This window comes from Chroicocephalus ridibundus, chromosome 4 (assembly GCF_963924245.1).
Source record: "Chroicocephalus ridibundus chromosome 4, bChrRid1.1, whole genome shotgun sequence".
Classification (NCBI taxonomy): Eukaryota; Metazoa; Chordata; class Aves; order Charadriiformes; family Laridae; genus Chroicocephalus; species Chroicocephalus ridibundus.
Window position 1 is genome coordinate 72,660,483 of NC_086287.1, and position 20,122 is coordinate 72,680,604.

A 20,122-nucleotide genomic window follows, 5' to 3' on the forward strand; every position below is an offset into this window, starting at 1 on the left:
GGGGCGGGCAGGGCCTGTGGGGCGGCCCTGTGGGGCGGCCCTGTGGGGCGGCCTGTGGGGCGGCCTACCGCGGCCTGCTCCATCCCGGGGCCCGCCCGCCCGCCGCGCCGCGCCGCCGCCCCCGCTCACGCCAGGTCCGTGTTCTCGATGATGAACTTGACGTTCTCGTCCGTCAGCTCGGTGATGCGCACGGTAGGCTGGTTGGCGTACGGCATGGCCGCCCCGCGCCGCCCCGCTCCCAGTCGTCGCCGCCGCCGCCGCCGCCCGCCCCTGGCTCCCCCTGGCGGCCGCCGCCGCCCACCGGAGGCCCCGCCCGCTCCGGTCCGTCCCGCCCCGCCCCGCTCCCCCCACTGCGCCGCAAGAAGAGTCCGTGCCAGGCTGCGGTGCGGTTTTATTGGCGTCGGGGAAGGGTCGGGGGCCGCCGGTTCGGGCTCCCGCGCCGTCGGGTCCCTCCTCACCGGCGCTGGTTCAGCCCCGCCAGGTTCTTGATCTACCGGGGGGAGGAGAAGGGGGATTAAGTACCGGTGTCCCGGGGGGAGGCCGTGCTCCACGAGGCACTGAAGCCTTCGCCTAGCCCTGGGGGGGTCTCAGCTCTGCTGGGCAGCACGTCCTGCTCCAGGAGCGAGGGTCGGGGGGAGGCCGGTGCACCTGGGGGGGTCAGGGACCGGGGGCGAGGGCCAAAGGGCTGGAGGAGGATCGCCCTCGACCCAGCCGCGGGCATCCCCCCGACCACAACCTGCTCTCAAGGGCAGCTGTGCTCGGCTTGGGTATATTTCTGTAGCCCCACAGCCCCCGACGGTGAATTTAAGCCTTGGAGGCATTCGGCTTGCTCATCCGTTTTGCAGAGACCTGCAGAGCTCAGCACCCCTGCACAGCCGCTGCGCCCTCCGGACTGGTTGCCCCCAATAGTTAATGTACTGGGATGATTTTGCCCCCAAAACGTCTGGCTGCAACCCACCCCCCTTCCGAAGCAGTCTAGTTCCTCCAGTTTATCTGCACAGACAGGCTAAACATGCACTGAGAGGACACATCTCGGACCCAGGGACGCAGCTGTGTTGAGGTATGAAGCACAAAGAGCAGGGGGATTTCTCTGGTGGGGGATTTCTCCGGTGGGGGATCCTATCTGCATACACGGGTGTGAAAGCGGAGAGGGGCTGAGAAATGCTAAAGCTCTGAAATGATTCCACCGTAACTGCAGGGGGAAGGAGGTGAGAGAAATTCTTGAGAACTGCTTCATACAGTAAAAATGGATTTCTAATTTATGTTCCAGCCTGTTTGTCTTGTACTGGTAAGCACACAGAAAATGTATTTCTGACAACAAGGAAATCACTTCGCTGATAAGTGCAACAGGAGTTGTACAAAAATAGAATCACAGGGAGGCCCTGATGCCCTTGAATTCCTGGGTACACAAAGGACTGTTTCCTATCCCAGAGGATGTGCAGCTCCCCGTGCGCGGACACAAAGCAGTCCAGGATGCCACCAAGAAGTGAGTGAATTCTTGGAAGCACACTGCAGTCAACTGAAACAGCCTGAGGAAGTCACCCCGCTGTGACTCAGGGACAAGTGCCACTTCCCACATGTCCACAGGCCTTCCGTCAAGATTTCCAGTGCAGGGACTGGCAGTGGAAGAGATCTCATGATGAGCGATGGAGAACACTTGTATTTATTCTGATTGCCAGTCTCTCATCCCTAAAGTTCACCCTGCAGCTTCAGACGTTATTTTTTACACTCTATTACAAGCCTTTTCACCACAAAACAGTGAGATAACCCCAAACTACCCAGAAAATCATCCTTGCATGTAGTGAAGTTATGAAAGACAATTCTTTTTCATGCTGTCCTCTAGATTTGGGAGGAAAAGCATGCTGACATTCAGCACGGAAGGGAACAGAAACAGTTCTGCCCTTACAGCCCTGCTGGTTTTAGCATTACTTACCGTAACTGCAGCTCCCATCAGGCCCTGGACAACTGCTTCTCCCGTTGACTGTACCTAGGAGACACAAGCAGAACATGACCTTCTGCAGTTACACTGGTGGCCACCCAAACACAGAGATGTAATGCACAACAGACACGTATTTGCTACAGAAAGGTGCTGACAGAGGCCAAGCGCTGCAGACAAATGACAGCCAGAAATAAGAAACATGAAAGAGATTTCCTGGGAATATACATCTCCCAACCATCAGGCCAGTCTGACAAAAAGAGTGCCTACATGTAATCTTACTAGAAAATATGTAAGCATTTATTGATGTTGAACCGACAGCATTTATGCATTCATCTGCCAGTACAAAGTGGTCTCTCAACAGACGTGTGCTCTGCATGATCAAAAAGCCAGCTCTGTCAGCATATATATTTGGAGAGGAGGACGACGCTGCATGAAGGACATGGACCTGTTGGAGCGGGTCCAGAGGAGGCCACAAAGATGATCCGAGGGCTGGAGCCCCTCTGCTGTGAGGACAGGCTGAGAGAGTTGGGAGTATTCAGCCTGGAGAAGAAAAGACTCCAGGGAGCCCTTCCAGTCCCTAAAGGGGCTCCACAAAAGCTGGGGAGGGACTCTGGATCAGGGAGTCGAGTGACAGGATGAGGGGGAACAGTTTTAAACTGGAAGAGGGGAGATTTAGATTAGATCTCAGGAAGAAATTTTTTACTCTGAGGGTGGTGAGCCCCTGGCCCAGGTTGCCCAGAGAAGCTGTGGCTGCCCCATCCCTGGAAGGGTTCAAGGCCAGGCTGGACGGGGCTTGGAGCAACCTGGTCTGGTGGGAGGTGTCCCTGCCCAGGGCAGGGGGTGGCACTGGGTGGGCTTTAAGGTCCCTTCCAACGCAAACCATACTGTGATTCTATGTATACCTTGCCTGTAGCGTTACCTGATTAGCTGTATTGCCCATGTTCATGGCATCAGCTACTCTGTTTTCCAGGAAGCGCCAAGTGTCCTCGAAGTCAGGGGATGAATCCTGCATCATCACCAGCTCGGTGGTGTTGTAGATGCCAGTGAGCACAGCCCGACGAGTGTACCAGTTAAACTGCAAGGGCATGAAATTAGAGAGAGAGAGAGAAAGGTATGACGTGAATGCAGATCAGGAATGCAGCTCACGAAAGCAGACTGAAGAACAGCAAAGGAAAATAGCATACCGACGGCACACTCCTTCCCTGCTTAAACTGCGTAACTCGTCTCTGTGATGCAGTGGGCCACCAGCCAACACCGACATCTGACAGCACAGCTGCTCCCGTGGCACCAGACAGAGGTCACAAGCACAGTGTCTAAAACTGCTGAACAAAATCCCCACCGCCTGCTTCTGGCTGCAAACAGGCACCTGCAGCAGACGGCAAGGAATTCTCCCTTGCCCAGCTAGACTGAGTGCACAGTGCAAGAGTTCATCTTTGCTTTACAGACTGCTAGCAGGCAATGCAAAGCTCTGATTCTACATCTGATTAGATGAGAAATGGCTATATTTAGTACTGAACATAAGCTGTGGTTTGCACCAGATACAAGTGTGAAGAAAGGGAACGAACAGAGGACAGAACAGTGGAAGACAGCACAAAGAGATACACCTTTCCCAAATCCTATCACTGAAATACCAGTACTGCCCGCTGAATCACTAAATGCATCAGTATGCTGCTGGCAGCAATGCTGTAGGATCCATTTCAAAAATAGGTTACACAATGCAAAGATGCACAAATAACTCAAACAGTTCAGTTTTTCCAGTTGCACTTGCACCACTGGCAGACAAAATATACAAACATTTTTAAAAACAGGTCTTCAATTTCACTTGCTGCTATTACCTAGAAAAAAGACTAGAAAAAATGGAATGGTTGTTCCATTCACCACTACAAAGCAACAGAGAAATAAAAACACTAGTCTTTATTTTAAAAACAACCGTCGGCTGGAAAGCTCTACTGTCTGCACCACTTTGAGGAAGGGAGTAACATAAGGGATGCTGCCACCTGCAGCTGGATCCTTCATGTGCCTGAGACCAAACTCTTTGTATTGATTCTCCTCCTGCTCCGAAAAAAGCACCTGAAGGGGTCTCTGAGGCATGGGCATACCCTGCCGAGCTCCTGGTGTTGTGAAGAGGGCTGCACTGCCAGTAATGTTAAACCCCTTTACTGGGAAAGGGGGAGCAGGCTCGGCATCACAGCTTCACAAGAAAACTCTTGTAACCGGTCAGAAGGTGCAAACAAAAGACAAACTTTAGAACCTCTCCTAATCCCTGCGTCGGAAGAGACTTTAGGAACAGCTCAGTGCAGACACTGACTCTGATGTGTTGATTTGACTTGCAGTTCCTAATGCAATCACAGTCTTTCAGTTCTCTTCTGGTTTATTCCTTTAATTTTTCTGTCATCTTATTTATTTTTCACTGCAGTAACTTCTCTTTTACACTTAGATAAAAGAAGCTTATTAAAGCAGTTTGTTAAAATGGTTCATTTAGCTTTTCCCATCTCTCCCTACATCTATATGAATTAAAGTAATGTATTAATTGCTTTAATTAAGGTTATAATTTTCTTTTATTTCCTGCCAGAAAGATGAAAGCTTTAATAAACTACTGGTATTTTTAGGTAGGTTCTTTAAAGGTTTTCAAGTCAAATCTGTAAATGCTACTGCTGGTGGAAGAGACAGCTGCTTCAACAGAGACACGCTGCTCACTTACTGAATACTGGACCAACTTCTTAGTCTCAAAATCTCAACAATTTTGTGCGTGTCTTCAAAATAAAAAAGAACACTTAAAAGACTCTACGAAAGCAGGTCCTTTTAATTTGCACTAATCACATTGGCACAAATTTGCATTTAGTTCCCATGGCTCCTAAGCCTCTCTGGAAATTAGACTATAGCTTATAAGGACCCTTGAGTGCTTCTGAAAACATCTTCCTCATTCAACAAATTGATTGTTTCAAGAGAGACGTGGCCCTACGCCTACTTCAACCCATCATTTTGCTGAAGTGCCGACGGGTAGAACCAGCCGGTCTGCAAAGCGCAAAGACTTACGTCTGTGGACTGGTCTCCAGCATAGTGCCATATATCATCGATCATGCTGGTGAGGAGGTTGAGGCTGGAAGGGATGTTATGCGGGAGCAGCAGGATGCTCAGAGCCTGCAAAGGAAATACACAAAGAAGTGGGAGAGTCAAAGAGAGGACATAGCATTAAAGCAGACCAACAATGCTCTGCTCTGTTATCTTTTCCCTGTTGCTGTTGACTTGCCTCCAACTCCCAGTGACCGGACCTCCCAGCTCTTTTAGCTAGCACTGGTCTTTCAAACAGGCTGTATTTGCGGGGAACGTATAGTGTGACAGCTGAGCTCAAGCCTCAGCACTTACTGGAGCCCAAAGCTCCCCGCTCAGCTCAAACACCACTCTTTTGTCTCTCTTGAGCTGCCTCTCCAGGCATGGAAACACAGCACAGGCTGAGCTGACTCACACTTGTGCTGTGCCCCTACGGGCAGGGAGTCAAGTCTCTCCTTTCTCTGAATTTGACTTTGAACTTAAAGCAGCTACCAAGAACAGCCAGCCATAATGGCCCTACTGGGATCCTGCAGCCTTTGAACATAGTAACACAACGCCAGGACAGTCACAAACCACCCACGTTCTTCACAAGACAAGTTATGCTAATCTGGAACAAAAACATGAATCCTGTCTTCTCTCTCTGCAAGAAGCGCTGGATTCAGCTGCCCAGAGGCCAGCAGCGATTCTGGACAACAGATTGCAGCAATCTTTGCAGCCCAAGGTTGGGAACTCCTTGCTTATTACTGAGGCCACTATTCGATTCCTTTCCCACCCTGGGAAGAAAGGCTTGAGACTTCAATCTGAATTTGGAAGCACGGAGCTCTCTCAGTTCACAGATCTACCCTCAGGTTGCCAAGGGTTTGTCATTTGCACACTAGGCAGGCAGCTTCTTGCAACAAAGCAGCAGTTCTGTATTTCCAGGCATCAGATGATACCGGTGCAACCAGAACAATGCAGCAAGGAGCCTGACTTGCAGTGACACTGCACATAGGGCTAAGCAGAGACACAGGTTACTCCCTAGGGATCCCAGATAGGTGGAGTGAATGATGGAGGTCTGCCTTTCCGGAACTGCAAGAAATAGTTGTTCTAAGGAAACCTTTAACTGCCTCTTTCCAAGGGTGTTCTACTTTCGAAGGGTATGAATCATTTGAAACCAGGGAGGGTTTCATTTACAGCCTTGAACTATTCTGGTGGAGAGACTACGCTGAAAACCACAGAGTGTTCAAAATACACACAAAAAAATAGACCATCTTGATATTCATTTTATACCTGAGGCCATTTCTCAATATACGGAATCAGCATCCTCAGTCTGGCTTGCACAGCATCTCTCAGGAATTGATCTGTAGGCTTCTTCCTGGGTGAGAAAAACAAAATACAAATATGAAAAACATCCAAGTTAAACTCAATTCTGAACTTGAAAGATCGATCTCTTGCCTGCCTCAGCAACAGACAGGCAAAGTATTATGTATCCTTCATGACTCTGGTCCAACCCCATATCTGGGAAGGTGGTTCTGTTTGGCTAAATTACATTGTTTTCAACTTAAAGTATCCGTGTCCCAGGTGGCCTCTCTGCCTATCCAGTCCCCAAAGTCTGCCAAGGAAGATGTTTTTTCATACCCAATACTCACTCTGCTTCGCCCAGCTGCACTAGTTTTTGTTCCTGCTCCAGCACCTCAGACAGCTTGGTGTTGCACTGAGACACAAAGTGCAGGATCAGTTCGCTGCCGTCACTGTGAAACATCCCTGCAGCAGCAGCAGAGAGACCCAGGGTCTGCAGGGAAGAAGGGAGAAGCACAGACTGGGTCATACACTGCTAAGCAGAATCCAGCTGGGAAATACATTGTATTTATTTTGCAAAGTTATATGAATTTAAACAAAGCAACACTGCATTAAAAACCTCTTCCTCTACGTGTTTTCCTCTCTTTAGGATCACTACATCGTGCCTTAGTTAAACTCTGACAGACTTATCCCTCTCAGATAATGCTGGGATGCGTTCCTGCCCAGTACCATTTGCCGACTAGGGTGCATCGCCCAAGAGTATGTGGGGGAAGCATGCAGGCCCGGCTGTCTTTGGACTTCAGCTCCATCCAGTTTTCAACTGGTTCTTTGCTTCTCTCCCCACATACCTTGGCTCCCTCTGCAATGGCTTCTGCAGTCCAGCCATGTTCAGGCACAAACTCCAGCGCTGCTGTGAGGATTCGATGCTGCAGCTGCTCCTCGCTCTCATAGTCCTCAGACTCCTGGCCGCCCTGGCCAGTGTAACTATGAGAAGGTATTGTTACAGTGAGGGGAACGTCACCATCAAACATCAGCAACCTGGACTCTGCCACTCACTCACTGCCATCACTATGTGCAGGCACCCTTTGAGATCCGCTTAGCACAAATCTCACCTCCTCCTGTAAAATCCTTCCCTTTCCAGAAAAATTATTCTTAACAAACCTTTGCCATGAGAGAAGAAGAGAAAAATAAGAGAGGGCTCAATCTAGGAGCCTACCTGGAGACCAACTGGCCTCAGATTCCCCTTCCTTTAAGAAAACCCTAAAGTATAAGCATTCCCAATGGGGGCTTTATAGTTATGGGCACGTGAACAACATATTGTCCGTGTTTTGTGTAGATTTACACAAAAATCCAGAAGCGAAGACTTGTGCTTTGCGGACCAGAGAGGTTCCCTCTTGAAAGCAAGTCCCATCCTGTCTCCACGGCAGACAGTGGAATTTGCACCGTCACAGCAAACCAGCCCTCCAGCTGCTGCAGTCTGAAGCTTCATTAACTCTGGATCTCGTTGTCTCTGAGTTTCAGATGCAAGTTTCAGGAAAGCAAAGCCTTCTGATCCCACTGTCGGCAGGACAGCACTAGAAATAGCTAGTGAGTTACCTGGGGCGAGGGCCCTGAGGTTCCTGTTCAGGCTGGTGATTGGTTGGATGCGAATCAAACTGCTGCTGAGAGGAAGATGCCAATGGCTCCTTCTGCTCATCAGAGACTCTCCTCAGCACGGCCGAGGCCTGGAGAGCACGGTGAGGTGGGGAGAGTTGGCACCTGACCACTAAAAGGGAAACCAAGAGAGTCAGATGTCTCCTTCCAACAAGAGGAAGTACAGAAAATTAGGGTGAAGAAGAAAGTTGCAGTAAGCAGAGCTGGAAAGAACACAAATTTCTAGAGGCAGTCTTTTTTTACACTCCTGAGAGGCACCCCTCTCAGCTGAGCTCACATTGACTTGATGAAAGTAACGTGAAAATGTTTTGTAGGGAAGAGAACGGTGCAGATGGAACGTATTGCAAATAGTTTCCCAATCTCAGACTGTAAACCAGGCACACAAACATACACTGACTCCCCTGCAGCACACCCTCTCTCCTTCTCGCTCCCTGATGGAGAGGAGTTAGAGGAAGGCGCTGACCCCTGAGCTCAGGGCAAGAGGCAAGGAACAGCCTGGAGAGCCATCAATCTTAACAGATACAACACGCTGATCACGATGTGTGTTCCTCAGGCAACTCAAAGCCAACACAGCTTTCAGTTACAGCTACTCTGTGAGAATTTTTCATTGAACGGCAGTGAGGCTTGGGGTTTTCTTTTTTTAATAAGCTGGGGTTGCATGGCTCACGCTTTAAAAAAAAAAAAAAAAAACACAAAACAAACCACCACCACCACCAAACCCAACCACCCCTCCGCTTCCCTCGTGTGGAGCAGGGAGGTGTGAGGGGCTGGTGGGGCGCCAGGCCCGCTGAAGGGCTCTCCTCACACCAGGGCCTGCACAGCCCCCTTCACCCCACCACCCACCCCCCCAGAGAGCCGCTTCACGGGCCAGGCTGCACCCCCAGGCAGGCCAAGGCCCGGCTTCACGGCCCACCTCCCAGACCCAAGGCCGTGAAGTCGAGTCGAGGCCTGCAACCCCGTGTCGCCCACTAGCGGCGCTCCGCTTCTGCCCTTCACCTCACCTTCCCCCGCCCCGCCCGGCCCCGCCCCACCCGGCCCCGTCCCGCACGCTACGGACAACCGCCGCGTTCCCTCCACGTCCCGGCTACGCCGCCGCCGCCGCCGCCGCCGCTCCCCTCACCCGCTCGTCCCCGCCACAGCCGCCAGCCCGCCCGCCGGAGGCCGCCCGCTGCCGCCGCCGCCGCCGCCATCTTGGAAGCGGGCAGAGCGCGATGACGCGGCGCTGACGGCGTCAGTGCGAGACGGGGCGAGCTGGGGAGAGGCGAGGAGAGGCGGCTTGAGGTGAGGGCGGCTGGGGAGCGCATTGGCCCGTATTCCCCCTTTTTTCCCCCTTAAAAAGGCTCTCCCGGGGCCTCGTCTGAGGCGGAGGGGTTGGGGTTGGGGTTGGGGTTGGGGTTGGGGTTGGGGTTCCTGTGTGAAATTCCTTCACGTATCTTCCTCGTCCCTGTAAACCGTTCCCGGCTTGGTGATTAAAGAGGTTTATTCTACCCTTTCTGTATGTATTTAAAATATTCATCTGCTGTCGGGCCAACGTAGTCGTTGGCTGCAGCCTGGGATCACGTCCTGGGCCGCTGGAAAGCTGCCTGCTGTGCATCGCAAGGTATGCCCAGAAAGCTTTAATTTCCAGTTTTGACGTGCTATATGAGGTAGATTTTTTAAATAATGAAGCTGGCAGCCTTCAATATTGTGTTTAAAGCTCCTTTCTTGCCCTGTTTTGAGCAGTTCTGTTCAAGGACTGTTAAACGTGTGTGAAATTAAGATAAGGCCCCCTCCCTATGCCCAGCCCAGCATCTGCCCTGATCCAGCCCTTGGGCCTGATCCCGGCCATCGGGAATCCTCCTCAGTGGGATAGAGGAGAGTGCAAATTTCACCTTCTACTGGAAAATACAGTGGGAGAAAAATATCTTCCCCCCCCCCCCCCCCCGCTGTCATCTCATCAAGAATATGACTGTGCATGCTTTGATGGTAACTCCTGGCCTTTACTTTGACTGAAGGCAGATGTAATGTCACGTCTTTGAGGTGACTTTGAGATAGCTTCCTACTTTCTTTACGTTGCATTTCAAGGGACTGATGCGGGCTAGTTGTTGCTGTTGATGTAGTTTGGGCTCTGACTCATCTTGAAAGGTTGCAGCCTGGTGTTCTGAGAGGAAGGTGTGACTTTGGATTTATGTAGCTTATACACCTTATGTATATCTTTTGCAGTTTTCAGCCTGGGAAAGGTGGCTTTTAAATGAGATTAATATGTGTGTTTGCTAGCGTTACTGTCTGTCGTAATTGCTTAGCTTGTGTTGCATATGCATGCAAGGCCAACTGTGAGATGCTATAACTGTAGAATACATCCAAGATCTTCGGCTCCTTGTCAGCGTGGGCTGCGTTAGTGCTAATTCCTACCAGAGTAGCTCAGACAAGGTGCAGGGTTATCCCGTTGTGAACTTGTTTGCAGTTTCCAGGAGAGAGGTGTTCATGGCACTTAGAGCCATAGGAACTGGGGATCAAAATAGGCTGCACGCCTGACTGCAGGCAGTTGAGTATACTGTGGCCCTTCTGTAGGGCAGATTTTCTTCGGACTCTGTCAGGAATGCAGTCTTTTATAAATATTAGTGCAGAGAGGTTTCTCAAAATTGTCACTTCACTGCACTTTCTGTTCCCCTCCTCCCTCCGTGTAATTGCTCACCCAGCACCAACAATGATAAGAGTTGAGAGAGCCTCAATCTGGAATGCTGGGAATGCCCAAAAATTAATTTGTTTTCTTCGCATGTATTGTGGAAGCAAACTCTGCTAGGTCATGTCCTGAGTAGGAGAAACAAGGCAGTGTTTAATGTCAAATAGTTGTCATGAGTCTGGAAATTCAGAAATCTTGTTTATGTTTCTATTCACAATCTTTAAGGAAAGCAGGTAAGTTTTTATTGGTTTGGGTTTTGGTTGTTTTTTATTGTGTTGTTTTTTTTTAGCATGACTTGCAGTCTACCTGCAAAACTAGTCTCTGAACTGGAGAGAAACTGAATTATGCCTTTAAGTGTAGCTATTTCTTAATGTCACGTTAACGCTCAGCTTGTGGGAGCTCTGTGCTACCTGTCTCCAGAAAATAATCCACATTTATTAAAACAAGTCACTGCTCTGTGATTAAGTAACAGTCCACAGGGGTCTGTGCAGTGCTTGGCACTTACCCTTCCTCTCTCTGTCACTGTCAGGTTTGCGGCTGCTGCAGAAATGGGGGAGTACGGAGTCACACCAGGCCAGCGTGTGGCCATCATCTGGGACAGCTCCTCGCCAGTTGAAGCCCTGAAGGATTTGGTGGATAAAATTCAGGCGCTGGTGGGAGCTGATAATCGTGTCTCTGTGGAAAATGTTAACCAACTGTGTCAGTGTAAGAATGAGCTTAATTTTTCACTGTTTCATTGTTTAGAGGGAGAGGATGCTTCTGTTGTGTGACCTGACATCTTCCCTGGTTTGTTAGTCAGCATTCGTAACAACAATAGCACCTACTGCTAACTCTTAACCGCTGGCAGTAAGGCAAATAAAGTGATATACCCTGGTTGTGCTTCCTGTGCCTGGTGTCTTTAATCAGTTATTGCTGTCATACGCAAGCATGAGAGATGAGGGAGGTGGGACAGATGTATTAGGCAAAGCTCTGTGCGTGTATGTCTGAAGTTGTACCATCTTCCTCTGTTTTTCTTTTCAGCCGCTCACAGGGAGTCCAGTTTCGATGTAATTCTCTCTGGTGTGGTACCAGGCAGTACTGCGCAGCACAGTGCGGAGGTACTGGCAGAAATAGCTCGGATACTTAAGCCGGGGGGCCGTGTCCTCCTGAAAGAACCAGTGGTGACAGAGTCAGGTGAGAGAATACACATCGGCCTTGCTTTCATGGCAACACACCAATTCTTGTGAGGATTAGGCTGAAATGGAAAGGACAGGAACCCTGACTGATGTTCAGAGATTTTTCATTCTACTGACATACTAACCTGAATAGCAAGGCTTTTATCCCGTGTTTCGACTGGTAGCCGTCAGAGATGTTTGCAGTCACTCTCCTTCTATAAAAAGTGCTGGATAGGCTTGTTCCTAAACTACATTGAAAAGCTCAGTGGACGCTGGTCTTCTCCTAGGGTGTGTAATGTTAAATAGTTGCAGATGGTGTGCTTCTGAAGTTATTTTAAAAACAGGTGACAAATGCCGATAGAGACACTGTCTCAGAAGCCAGGTGAGAGATAGTTAAACAGAAAAGGTAGAAGTGTTTGGACTGAGCTTTAGGAGTAAAGCCAGAGCACCTGCCATGGGACAGCTGGAGGAGCACGCAAGGTGGTGAACACAAGGTTACTTCTCTGTCTTATACTTGACCTGTGTTCAAACCTTGCTGGCGTAGGGAGCTGCTTCAGCCTGGAAGTGGGAAATAATATGCCACCTGATAAGAACAGAAGCACCTATGCTGACGGTGTTTCTGTTGGCACGATCTACAGTGCTGAAAATGGTGGTGTAAGTGGCAGCAGAAACACCTTCCTCAGCTTGGGAACATTTGCCAACGCTTTGAAGCTGGCAGTGGCTCCGAGGTGCAAGGGGTACCTTAGGGACAGGGGGGAAGATTCCTGGGACAGAACAAAGAACATGCAAAGTCTGGAGTAGATGAGGTTTCTTTTTTCCAAAGTCACATCTGACAGGCTGGCATTTGGTGGACTTGGAATAAACTGGAAGTGGGCCTGGTGGGAGAGGGTGAATGGATTCTGTTCGGCACAATCCTGTGCCCAAGAGAAGCCGCCTGTGATGAGGTTTTGATTTACAGTGATTTTAATAGCTTTTGCCTATGAGAACAAGGCTCTTGAATGTTGTGTTTCTGAAGGTAATGTTCATTTAGGAGACCATATTTTGAAAACTTCATGATGAGTTGTTCACTGTAGTATGTGAAAATATTTTGGGGTATGTTGTCGTTTGGGTTTTGGGGTGGGTTTTTGTTTCCTTTTTTTGGTGGGTGTAAATTGGATTAAGGAAGGTTTTGGCATATACAGAACAGATCTGGAGCTGGAACAGCTTTGTGACCCCAGGCTGTTATTTTCATAAGCAAGCCGCTTACCCTCTTTCTTGTTTGTTCCTGCTGTCAACTGGAAAGGGCTCCATTTTAAAGCAGAGGTTTGTCTTGAGTACTTCCTTCTAAAGCTCTTACTCTTCCAGGTTTCTCCATAACCTTTCTTCTTGTTCTTCCCTCCTCCTACTTCCTGCTTTCATGTCTTCCAGGAAACAACAGCAGAATCAAGACAGCAGCCAAACTCCCCACAGCTCTGACTCTCTCTGGGTTGGTGGAAGTGAAGGAGGTACGTATGTACTAACTGCTTCCAGAAACCCCCTCGTACAGTTACTTTGAAATGCTGAGGGTGATTCCCGGGGACTTGCTGAGTGACAAGGTGTTTAGCTACCCTGGTTTACTGTAAAGGTGCGCAGACACTGCCTGACACAAACTTTAGTTTCTGCAAAGGTAGTGTTTTTCTTTAGGATTGAAAATATCAGTTGTCTGTGTTCACTGGAATGTTGGACCGGGTGCTGAAATAAGGGGTTTTGCACGAGATTAACCTAAAATCTTACATTGCAGCTGCAAAAGGAAGCGTTGACCCCAGAGGAGGCCCAGTCGGTCCGAGAACATTTGGGTTACCAAGGCAATGACCTTCTCATTGTCCAGATAGAAGGCAAGAAGCCCAATTTTGAAGTGGGGTCCTCAAGTCAGCTCAAACTTTCCTTTGCCAAGCAACCTGGTCCTTCAGGTAAGGAGTAGTGTGTGCTAAATGTCTGGAGTGCCTGCCCCTCGGGTGACTGGCATCCGAATAGGGAGACAGCTCCGGCATAAGGAGTCCTATAGGAAAAACCCGTGAAGTGGGACTTCCCAAAGTTGTTTGAACTCTGTTGGGAGTAGATGGCGTAAAGGCTGGAGTACCTACTATTTCTTCCTTTGTTTTGGCTCCAGGAAAACCCTCTGTGGACCCAGCCACTGCCAAGCTGTGGACGCTCTCTGCCAATGACATGAACGATGAAGAGATGGTATCTGGTCTCGTTTGTGAGGCTTTGCTGTTTTTCCTTCACTCTCCTCTTTTTCCTTCTCTAAATAGTTTCAGTCATACCTCTTGGGAAGCTTTACAACTTAAGAGGTAGAAAAGCATCCCCAGGGCAAAATATCTTGTCTACTATGTGAGGTCTTGAGCGTCCAGAGGTGTGGTGAGGGTGGAGAGGAGACAGGGATAAGAGGGCACAGCTGCAGCACTTTCATGCTGGTGCTACAGATAGCACCATTTCTTCAAACATAACAGAGCAATGTCATTCCCTACTGACAAATCAGTTTCCTGCCTGTTATTTTCCATGGTATGTTTTCAGGATCTTTTGGACTCTGATGAGCTGTTGGATTCGGAGGATTTGAAAAAGCCAGATCCGTCATCCCTCAGAGCTCCGTCCTGCAAAGAAATGGGCAAAAAGAAAGCCTGCAAGAACTGGTCAGTGCTGGGATTAGCATATCGGCGAACCTTTTAAGTGTAACATTAAACCCTTAGAGTTGTATGGATTTTAAAAAAGATTGTAGACCTTTTGCTGTTCTTCAGAGCGTAATTCTCTTGGTTGGTGTCCTTTCTTATCTTAACTATTTGAATGTAAATCCAAGTACAATGAGAATTGACTAGCCACAGCAAAACTGCTACAAATTACCACACTGGTACAATCAACAGTCTTGAAGGTGGAGAAACGGTTTATGCAGCCTTGGCTAAACCCCTGGTTTCTCAGATTTCAAGGAGAACTAGCACACACGACAAGTGCTGTAGAGTCATTTCCCACTCAGTTTAAACTTGAGGAGTGTTTCAGCACTTGTTATACCAACCACGGTGTTGAAGAGCAAAGTGAAGAGTGTGAGAGTCCCAGAGTCAGCTGGGTTGTGTGACAGAGTGAGGGCTGTTGTGTGTGAGTAGGGCTGGAACAAGTGTTGGTGACTCATAACCTTTAAGCAGAAAGATGCAAGATGCAGGTGACTTTTTTATTTTTCTACAGCACATGTGGCCTGGCTGAAGAGCTGGAACAGGAGAAGAAGAGCTCGCAGCCCAAATCTGCCTGTGGAAATGTAAATAGTCTTTTTTGTTTCTGTACTGTGGTTTGCAGTACGTTATTTGTGTCTAAGAACTGTGTTCTTTAGTGACTGCTCCTTAAGCCGGCTTACTGCTTCCGAACACTGCTTGTGCAGCTTCTGCAGAGCTTCAGCCTGTTGCCCTGTGCCCACACGTTCTGTACTAGTGCGTGCTGTCTGTTCCAGTGCAAGTGCTGCCCTTGTAGGAGTCAGAGTGAACAGCAAACCTTTGCCTCCCTGCTCACACACTGACTGGTGATCTGCTCTGGGAAGATCACCTTACGGGAGCACAAGGGGACCTTGTGGTGGTTAGGGGGCTCCTCAAGCCCAGCTTGCAGCCGTGCCCAGGCGCTCCAGCTGGGGAGAAACTCGCTTCTTCCATGTGAGCACAGTGGCCTGCACAGCTCTGCTAACCGCACTAACCACATGTATGTTGAGATGGGGTAGAAGGGAAGCTGTTTCTGTGCTGATACATGCTGAGGAGCATGTCACGTCTTAAGCTGGAAAAACCGTATCACGGGGGGAGAGAACTGAAAGTTGCCCCTGATTACAGAAGGTGCTTTTCTTCCTCTTGCCAGTGCTACTTGGGGGATGCGTTCCGCTGTGCCAGCTGCCCTTACCTGGGGATGCCCGCCTTCAAGCCTGGGGAGAAGATTCTCCTGAAAGAGGACCAGCTGCATGATGCCTAACGAAGATGCCTCTGGATGTCCTGTGAAGGACCTCTCTGCTTTTCCATCAGTCTGAGGTTCTTCCTGCAGTCCTCCTCATCCTCCCAAACTCATGCTCTCCGGCCAATACTCCTTGTGGGGAGGGACATTGTGGGCACTGAGACTGCTGTGAGCTCACTGCTTGTAATCAACCTTGGGCTCCCTGATAATCTTTGGTGACAAGTGGTCTTGTATGCATTAGACTTCACGTTACTCCTTGTCTTAGCTGGCTTGACTTGCTACTGGGACGCTGGCCATCACAGCATGTCCCACCAGCAGAGGGAAGTAGAATCAAGCGTCAGGTTGACCTCATGTGCTTGTGGCAGGACGAGTGCTTCCCCATGCCCGTGTAGAACAGCTCCAATTTGCCCTGATTTTCCCTGATGAATCAGCAGCTCCGGCTGAGCTTTCAGGGTGACACTGGGCTCCTGCTCTCTCTGAAATTTGAAGCTGCCATTCCTTACCACGTGAAGGTGGCTCAGGAGCAGCGAATACACTTAGCAGTCTGTACGCTTAGCAGCCTACTCATTGGTGAAGTCTGGCAGGCGTGATGAATTTCCAAGTGTTTTGGGAGCCAGCCCGTGATATACCCTGCCCCCACCTCTTTCCATCAAAATGACAATGATTCAGTCCCGCTGGGAAAACTCCTGGCCTTAAGGCAGGGAGCAGATTAAACAATGTCTGTCTTGTCCTCCCACACCTTTCTGTCCAACGTGAGCTGATAACGCAAGGGCAATCTGAGACTCCCACCCCTCTTGGTGGTTACCAAGTGAGTTACCTGCAGTGTCCAGTAAGAACATAGCAATAACTTAATTTCTAGATGATCTGTGGTCACTGTCTGCTCCCGCTCCCCAAGATACTGACTACTCTTTATTTATTTGTGTAATTGGTGCTGGTGGGGCGTCTGCGCAGATGCAGGATGAGGGACGTGTTCACGTTCTGTGCCAGGCTTGCTTCTCACCCAGGGAGGGAGAGGAGGAAAACCCAAAGCCGGCGTCTCGGCGGGGACTGCTTTGTTTGGAGCTCTTGTTCTACAGGATGTGACTGCTCGTGCTACCGGAATTACGCACTGAACTTGCAGAGGGAGCTGGCATAAGAGGCTGTTCTGTTCTTGAAATAAAAGTGACCAATAGTAATGTGTTTGTTTTAAGGCTGGTATTAGTGACATTCTAAGTGCGTCTCTCCTTTTACTCAGCGTCTCGGTGATTTCTTGAAGTGTTTAAATGTTGGGTTGCATCTTGGAGTTCTCCATAAATTGTTCCACTGAAAACATGGCTTGAATACGTGATGCCCACTGGAAAGAACAGAATCAAGCTGCCTAGATTAACTTATTTGGTCTAGATTTCAGAAAGGAGTTTTCCTCCTGGTTGAATGTGGAGAAGGCGGCCTGCAGGGACAGAAAGGAGGGAGTCGCCCAGGTGTGCAAAACATCCTGTGTGGATCCAGGGGCAGGCACTGCAGTGTTACCTGAGAGCCAGAGGGGAATATGAGGGACTGGGGGCAACCGAGACCTCCAAGACCTTGTATGTAGAGGGACAGCTGCCCTCCAGCAAGAGCCTGGCGTTCCCAGACCCCTTCCTGCTTCCCTTGTCAGTGAGAAGAACTCCCAAGGAGATGCAAATCTTGAGATAAACCTCCTGTTCAACAAACCTGTTAGCGCTCCTGGTTGTGATGTAAGGAAATGGGTAAAAGCCTCTTTGGGGGTTTTACTGCCCGTTTTTAGCCTCACTTGCGGTGGAAGATCAGATCTCTGTATGTCTCCATGTGATAAAGGCAGCCGTTAACCTGATCTCTGCTTTCCTTTCAGGAGTAAATAAGACAAGAGAGGGAGGAGGTAGCAGCAGAAGCTTTTGTTTTACAGTGATTCACTCATCTGGAATTTAAACAGGCTGGAAGCCCTTTGAGATACTGCTGAGTTCAGTTAATGATGGTTAAGGTTGTATAATCTTGTTCACTTTAAGTTTTGTTACTCTTGCTGTGGAAGAGGCCCTCAAAGGGTGACACTTTGGCAGTGGAGCATCAGCTGGGTGGGGATATGCTCCTGTCAGGCTGGGTTTGAGGAGTATTTGTCCCTTAAGCCCCCTTCCCTTGTCTGCTACAACCTCCAGCCTGCCCTGCCTGCCCGCCCCTCCTCCTCCCACCCCTGGCCACCCGCCCTGCGCCTGGGAGGTGGCACTTGTCCCTAAGGGGGTGAGCAGGCTGAGGCTGTGCCTGGGGTAGAACAGGATATTTCAGTTAGAAGGGACCTACAATGATCACCTGGTCCAACTGCCTGACAGCTTCAGGGCTGACCAAGATAAAGTGTGTTATTAAGGGCATTGTCCAGATGCCTTTTCAACACTGACAGGCTTGGGGTATTGACCTCTTCCGGAAGCCTGTTCCAGTGTTTGACCACCCTTTCGGTAAAGAAATGCTTCCTGATGTCCGGTCTGAACCTCTCCTGGTGCAGCTCTGAACCATTCCCATGTGTCCTATCACTGGATCCCAGGGAGAAGAGCTTGGCATCTCCCTCCCTTGCAGCTGGGATGGTGGGAAGGGGGCTAAAAGGACAAACCGAAGGAGGATTAACTGAACTCAGCAAACGTGGTTCAGGTCCCTGATGTGTTGTTGAGCCAGCTCCACAATGGCAATTCTACAGGCGTTCGCAGCGGATGCTTTAAACATGGCCTGCAGCAGGGTTACGTCACTGTGACTTCGTTTTCAGTGAAGCTTCTCTGATTTTTCTCCCAGTAGCTGACCTGTTCCCGTGTTCCTCTGGACTCCTTGCTCCAGGCAGCTGAAGCCACCCTCTCTCTGAGTGACCCAGGTTGGACACGCAGCACCGGCTACGGCCCGTGGGGAGTGCGGGACTGACCTGTGCACTCGCATCTCAAACAAGGCTGCTGAGAGCAGAAAGGGCTAAAAATCACACGGCTCTGTGGCAGGGAGCGAGCTGTGCACCCGCGTGTGCATGGACTGGGGCCTCCGAGCGCCTGCCGCCTTAGGCCAGACCCCCGAGGCCTTGCCAGATCTGGCCATTGACTGTCTTCTTTTGGGGGACTGCATCATCCATCACCCTCTGAAAGCATCCCCTCTGTAACAGCTGCCTCGGGGCAGTTTTACAGCACCGCAGGCAAACAGGGCACGCGAGGGCTGGGCATTGCAAGGACGAGCGTCTGCTGGTCTCCCTCTTGGTGGCTGTACGTCCATCCCTCTTCCCTTCCCATTGGCAGCCTCATCCTCCCCATTGTTCCTCCTCCAAGGCAGGGGCTGGGGCAGCCTGGGGGATCCCACCTGCAGCAGGACGGGATTTGGGGCTGTGACATCTAGACAAGAGGGGCCAACGGTGTGGGATTCAGTCCAGAACTGCCACCGTAGGAATTCCCTCACCTCACCTCCTTCTATTTCCACTTGTGCAGCGCAAAGACAGTGGACTGGAGTTTTTTTCCAGCTGCAGAAGCACAGAAAGCCGTCCAACTTGATGAATGCAGATCCTGAGCGCAACCAGGTTTTATGCAGAAGGAGTTACCGGGGAGCGGGAGAGGCCCTGGTGCAGGGGAATGGATGTGCCTCTCCCAGCCAGTTTGCTTTGGACAGGCTGTTTCCCACTTCCAGCCATATCCAAGGGGTTTTTTTGCCAGCTTTTCTGCTCCACTGCCTCCCTCCAGCGGCTGCGCCTGCTCGGGATCACCTGCTCCTCATCCCAGCAGCTCTACGGACCCCAGCACGCAGCAGAGCCCAGTGCCATCGCCTTCTCCTCCCAGCACCACCGGAACCAGTCCCAGTGAATGTTTGTCTTTGGGACATAGAAATAGTCCAATTTACCAAAAGGGGGATTAAAATAATCAGGGAGGCTCCTCCAACCCTCCACAGCAATAAAACTGGAACCGAGTGAATCGCACCAATTTTCCAGGGGGCTGCGAGATGCAGCCCTTTGTGCCACGGGCCTGGCCAAGCACTGCGTCACGGAGCTGAGCATCCGTTCCTCTTGTTCCTCTTGACAGATGAGATCGGCAGCGTTTTTCACCCTTTTCCTCCTGCCTCTCTTGGCATCCTTTGAATGTCCTGTTTTACCCCGGAGCCTGTTCAGGAGAAGCTTTAGGGAACCGGTCACGGAGAAACACTCCGGTGCGTCTATCCCTGCCTCCGTACTCGCACCCTGTGTTAAAGGAGGAGCCGCTGCCTGAGCAGCCACACACCATTGACAGTGTCGCACATACACGCTTACTCTCAGGCGCACTTCCTCCTCCTTCAGGCTCCACCGTAGGTTTCCCGCAGCAGAGTCTCAGGCAGCAGATTCTATAAAATAATTAATTTAATTGAAAGGTACAGCAGCAAGGACAGCCCGGGCTGGCTGCCTCCAAAGAGTGGGACCCCAAGCAAAGAAATCCCTGGGCAATGACACCCTTGTGATCCTGCCCATCATGTGCCCTT

General features: G+C 50.2%; 3 protein-coding genes across 7 annotated transcripts in view; 1 reads left to right on the plus strand and 2 right to left on the minus strand.

Moving 5' to 3' along the window:
• The window catches only part of POLR2C (RNA polymerase II subunit C), a 241,815-nt gene that overhangs the window by 7,675 nt on the left and 214,018 nt on the right, over positions 1-20,122 (minus strand). For 2 of the 3 annotated variants that reach the window (XM_063334012.1, XM_063334010.1), the window contains exon 1: positions 130-284. In XM_063334012.1, the coding sequence (XP_063190082.1) occupies positions 130-215 (86 nt within the window). In that variant the 5' untranslated portion in view covers positions 216-284. Of the gene's footprint in view, positions 1-129; positions 285-20,122 lie in introns of those variants that run through there. The other variant, XM_063334011.1, reaches the window with a different exon arrangement.
• CIAPIN1 (cytokine induced apoptosis inhibitor 1) lies at positions 52-16,859 on the plus strand. 2 transcript variants are annotated; one of them, XM_063334009.1, is made up of 9 exons: positions 52-55; positions 11,111-11,288; positions 11,604-11,756; positions 13,145-13,221; positions 13,497-13,665; positions 13,866-13,939; positions 14,270-14,385; positions 14,930-14,999; positions 15,581-16,859. In XM_063334009.1, the coding sequence occupies exons 2-9, from the start codon at positions 11,132-11,134 to the stop codon at positions 15,689-15,691; spliced, it is 927 nt and encodes a 308-aa protein (XP_063190079.1). In that variant the 5' UTR covers positions 52-55; positions 11,111-11,131; the 3' UTR covers positions 15,692-16,859. The 2 variants fall into 2 exon arrangements, with proteins under 2 accessions (XP_063190079.1, XP_063190078.1); XM_063334008.1 differs by lacking the exon at positions 52-55 and adding an exon at positions 9,030-9,202 and having other exon boundaries at positions 11,113-11,288.
• Positions 375-9,190, minus strand: COQ9 (coenzyme Q9). Of its 2 annotated transcripts, none has more exons than XM_063334006.1 (9): positions 9,042-9,190; positions 7,865-8,033; positions 7,117-7,252; positions 6,619-6,761; positions 6,260-6,344; positions 4,976-5,080; positions 2,859-3,014; positions 1,934-1,987; positions 375-490 (listed from the first exon to the last, which is right to left on the minus strand). In XM_063334006.1, exons 1-9 carry the CDS (start codon positions 9,109-9,111, stop codon positions 455-457), a joined length of 954 nt encoding a protein of 317 aa, XP_063190076.1. In that variant the 5' UTR covers positions 9,112-9,190; the 3' UTR covers positions 375-454. The 2 variants fall into 2 exon arrangements, with proteins under 2 accessions (XP_063190076.1, XP_063190077.1); XM_063334007.1 differs by lacking the exon at positions 375-490 and adding an exon at positions 1,228-1,616.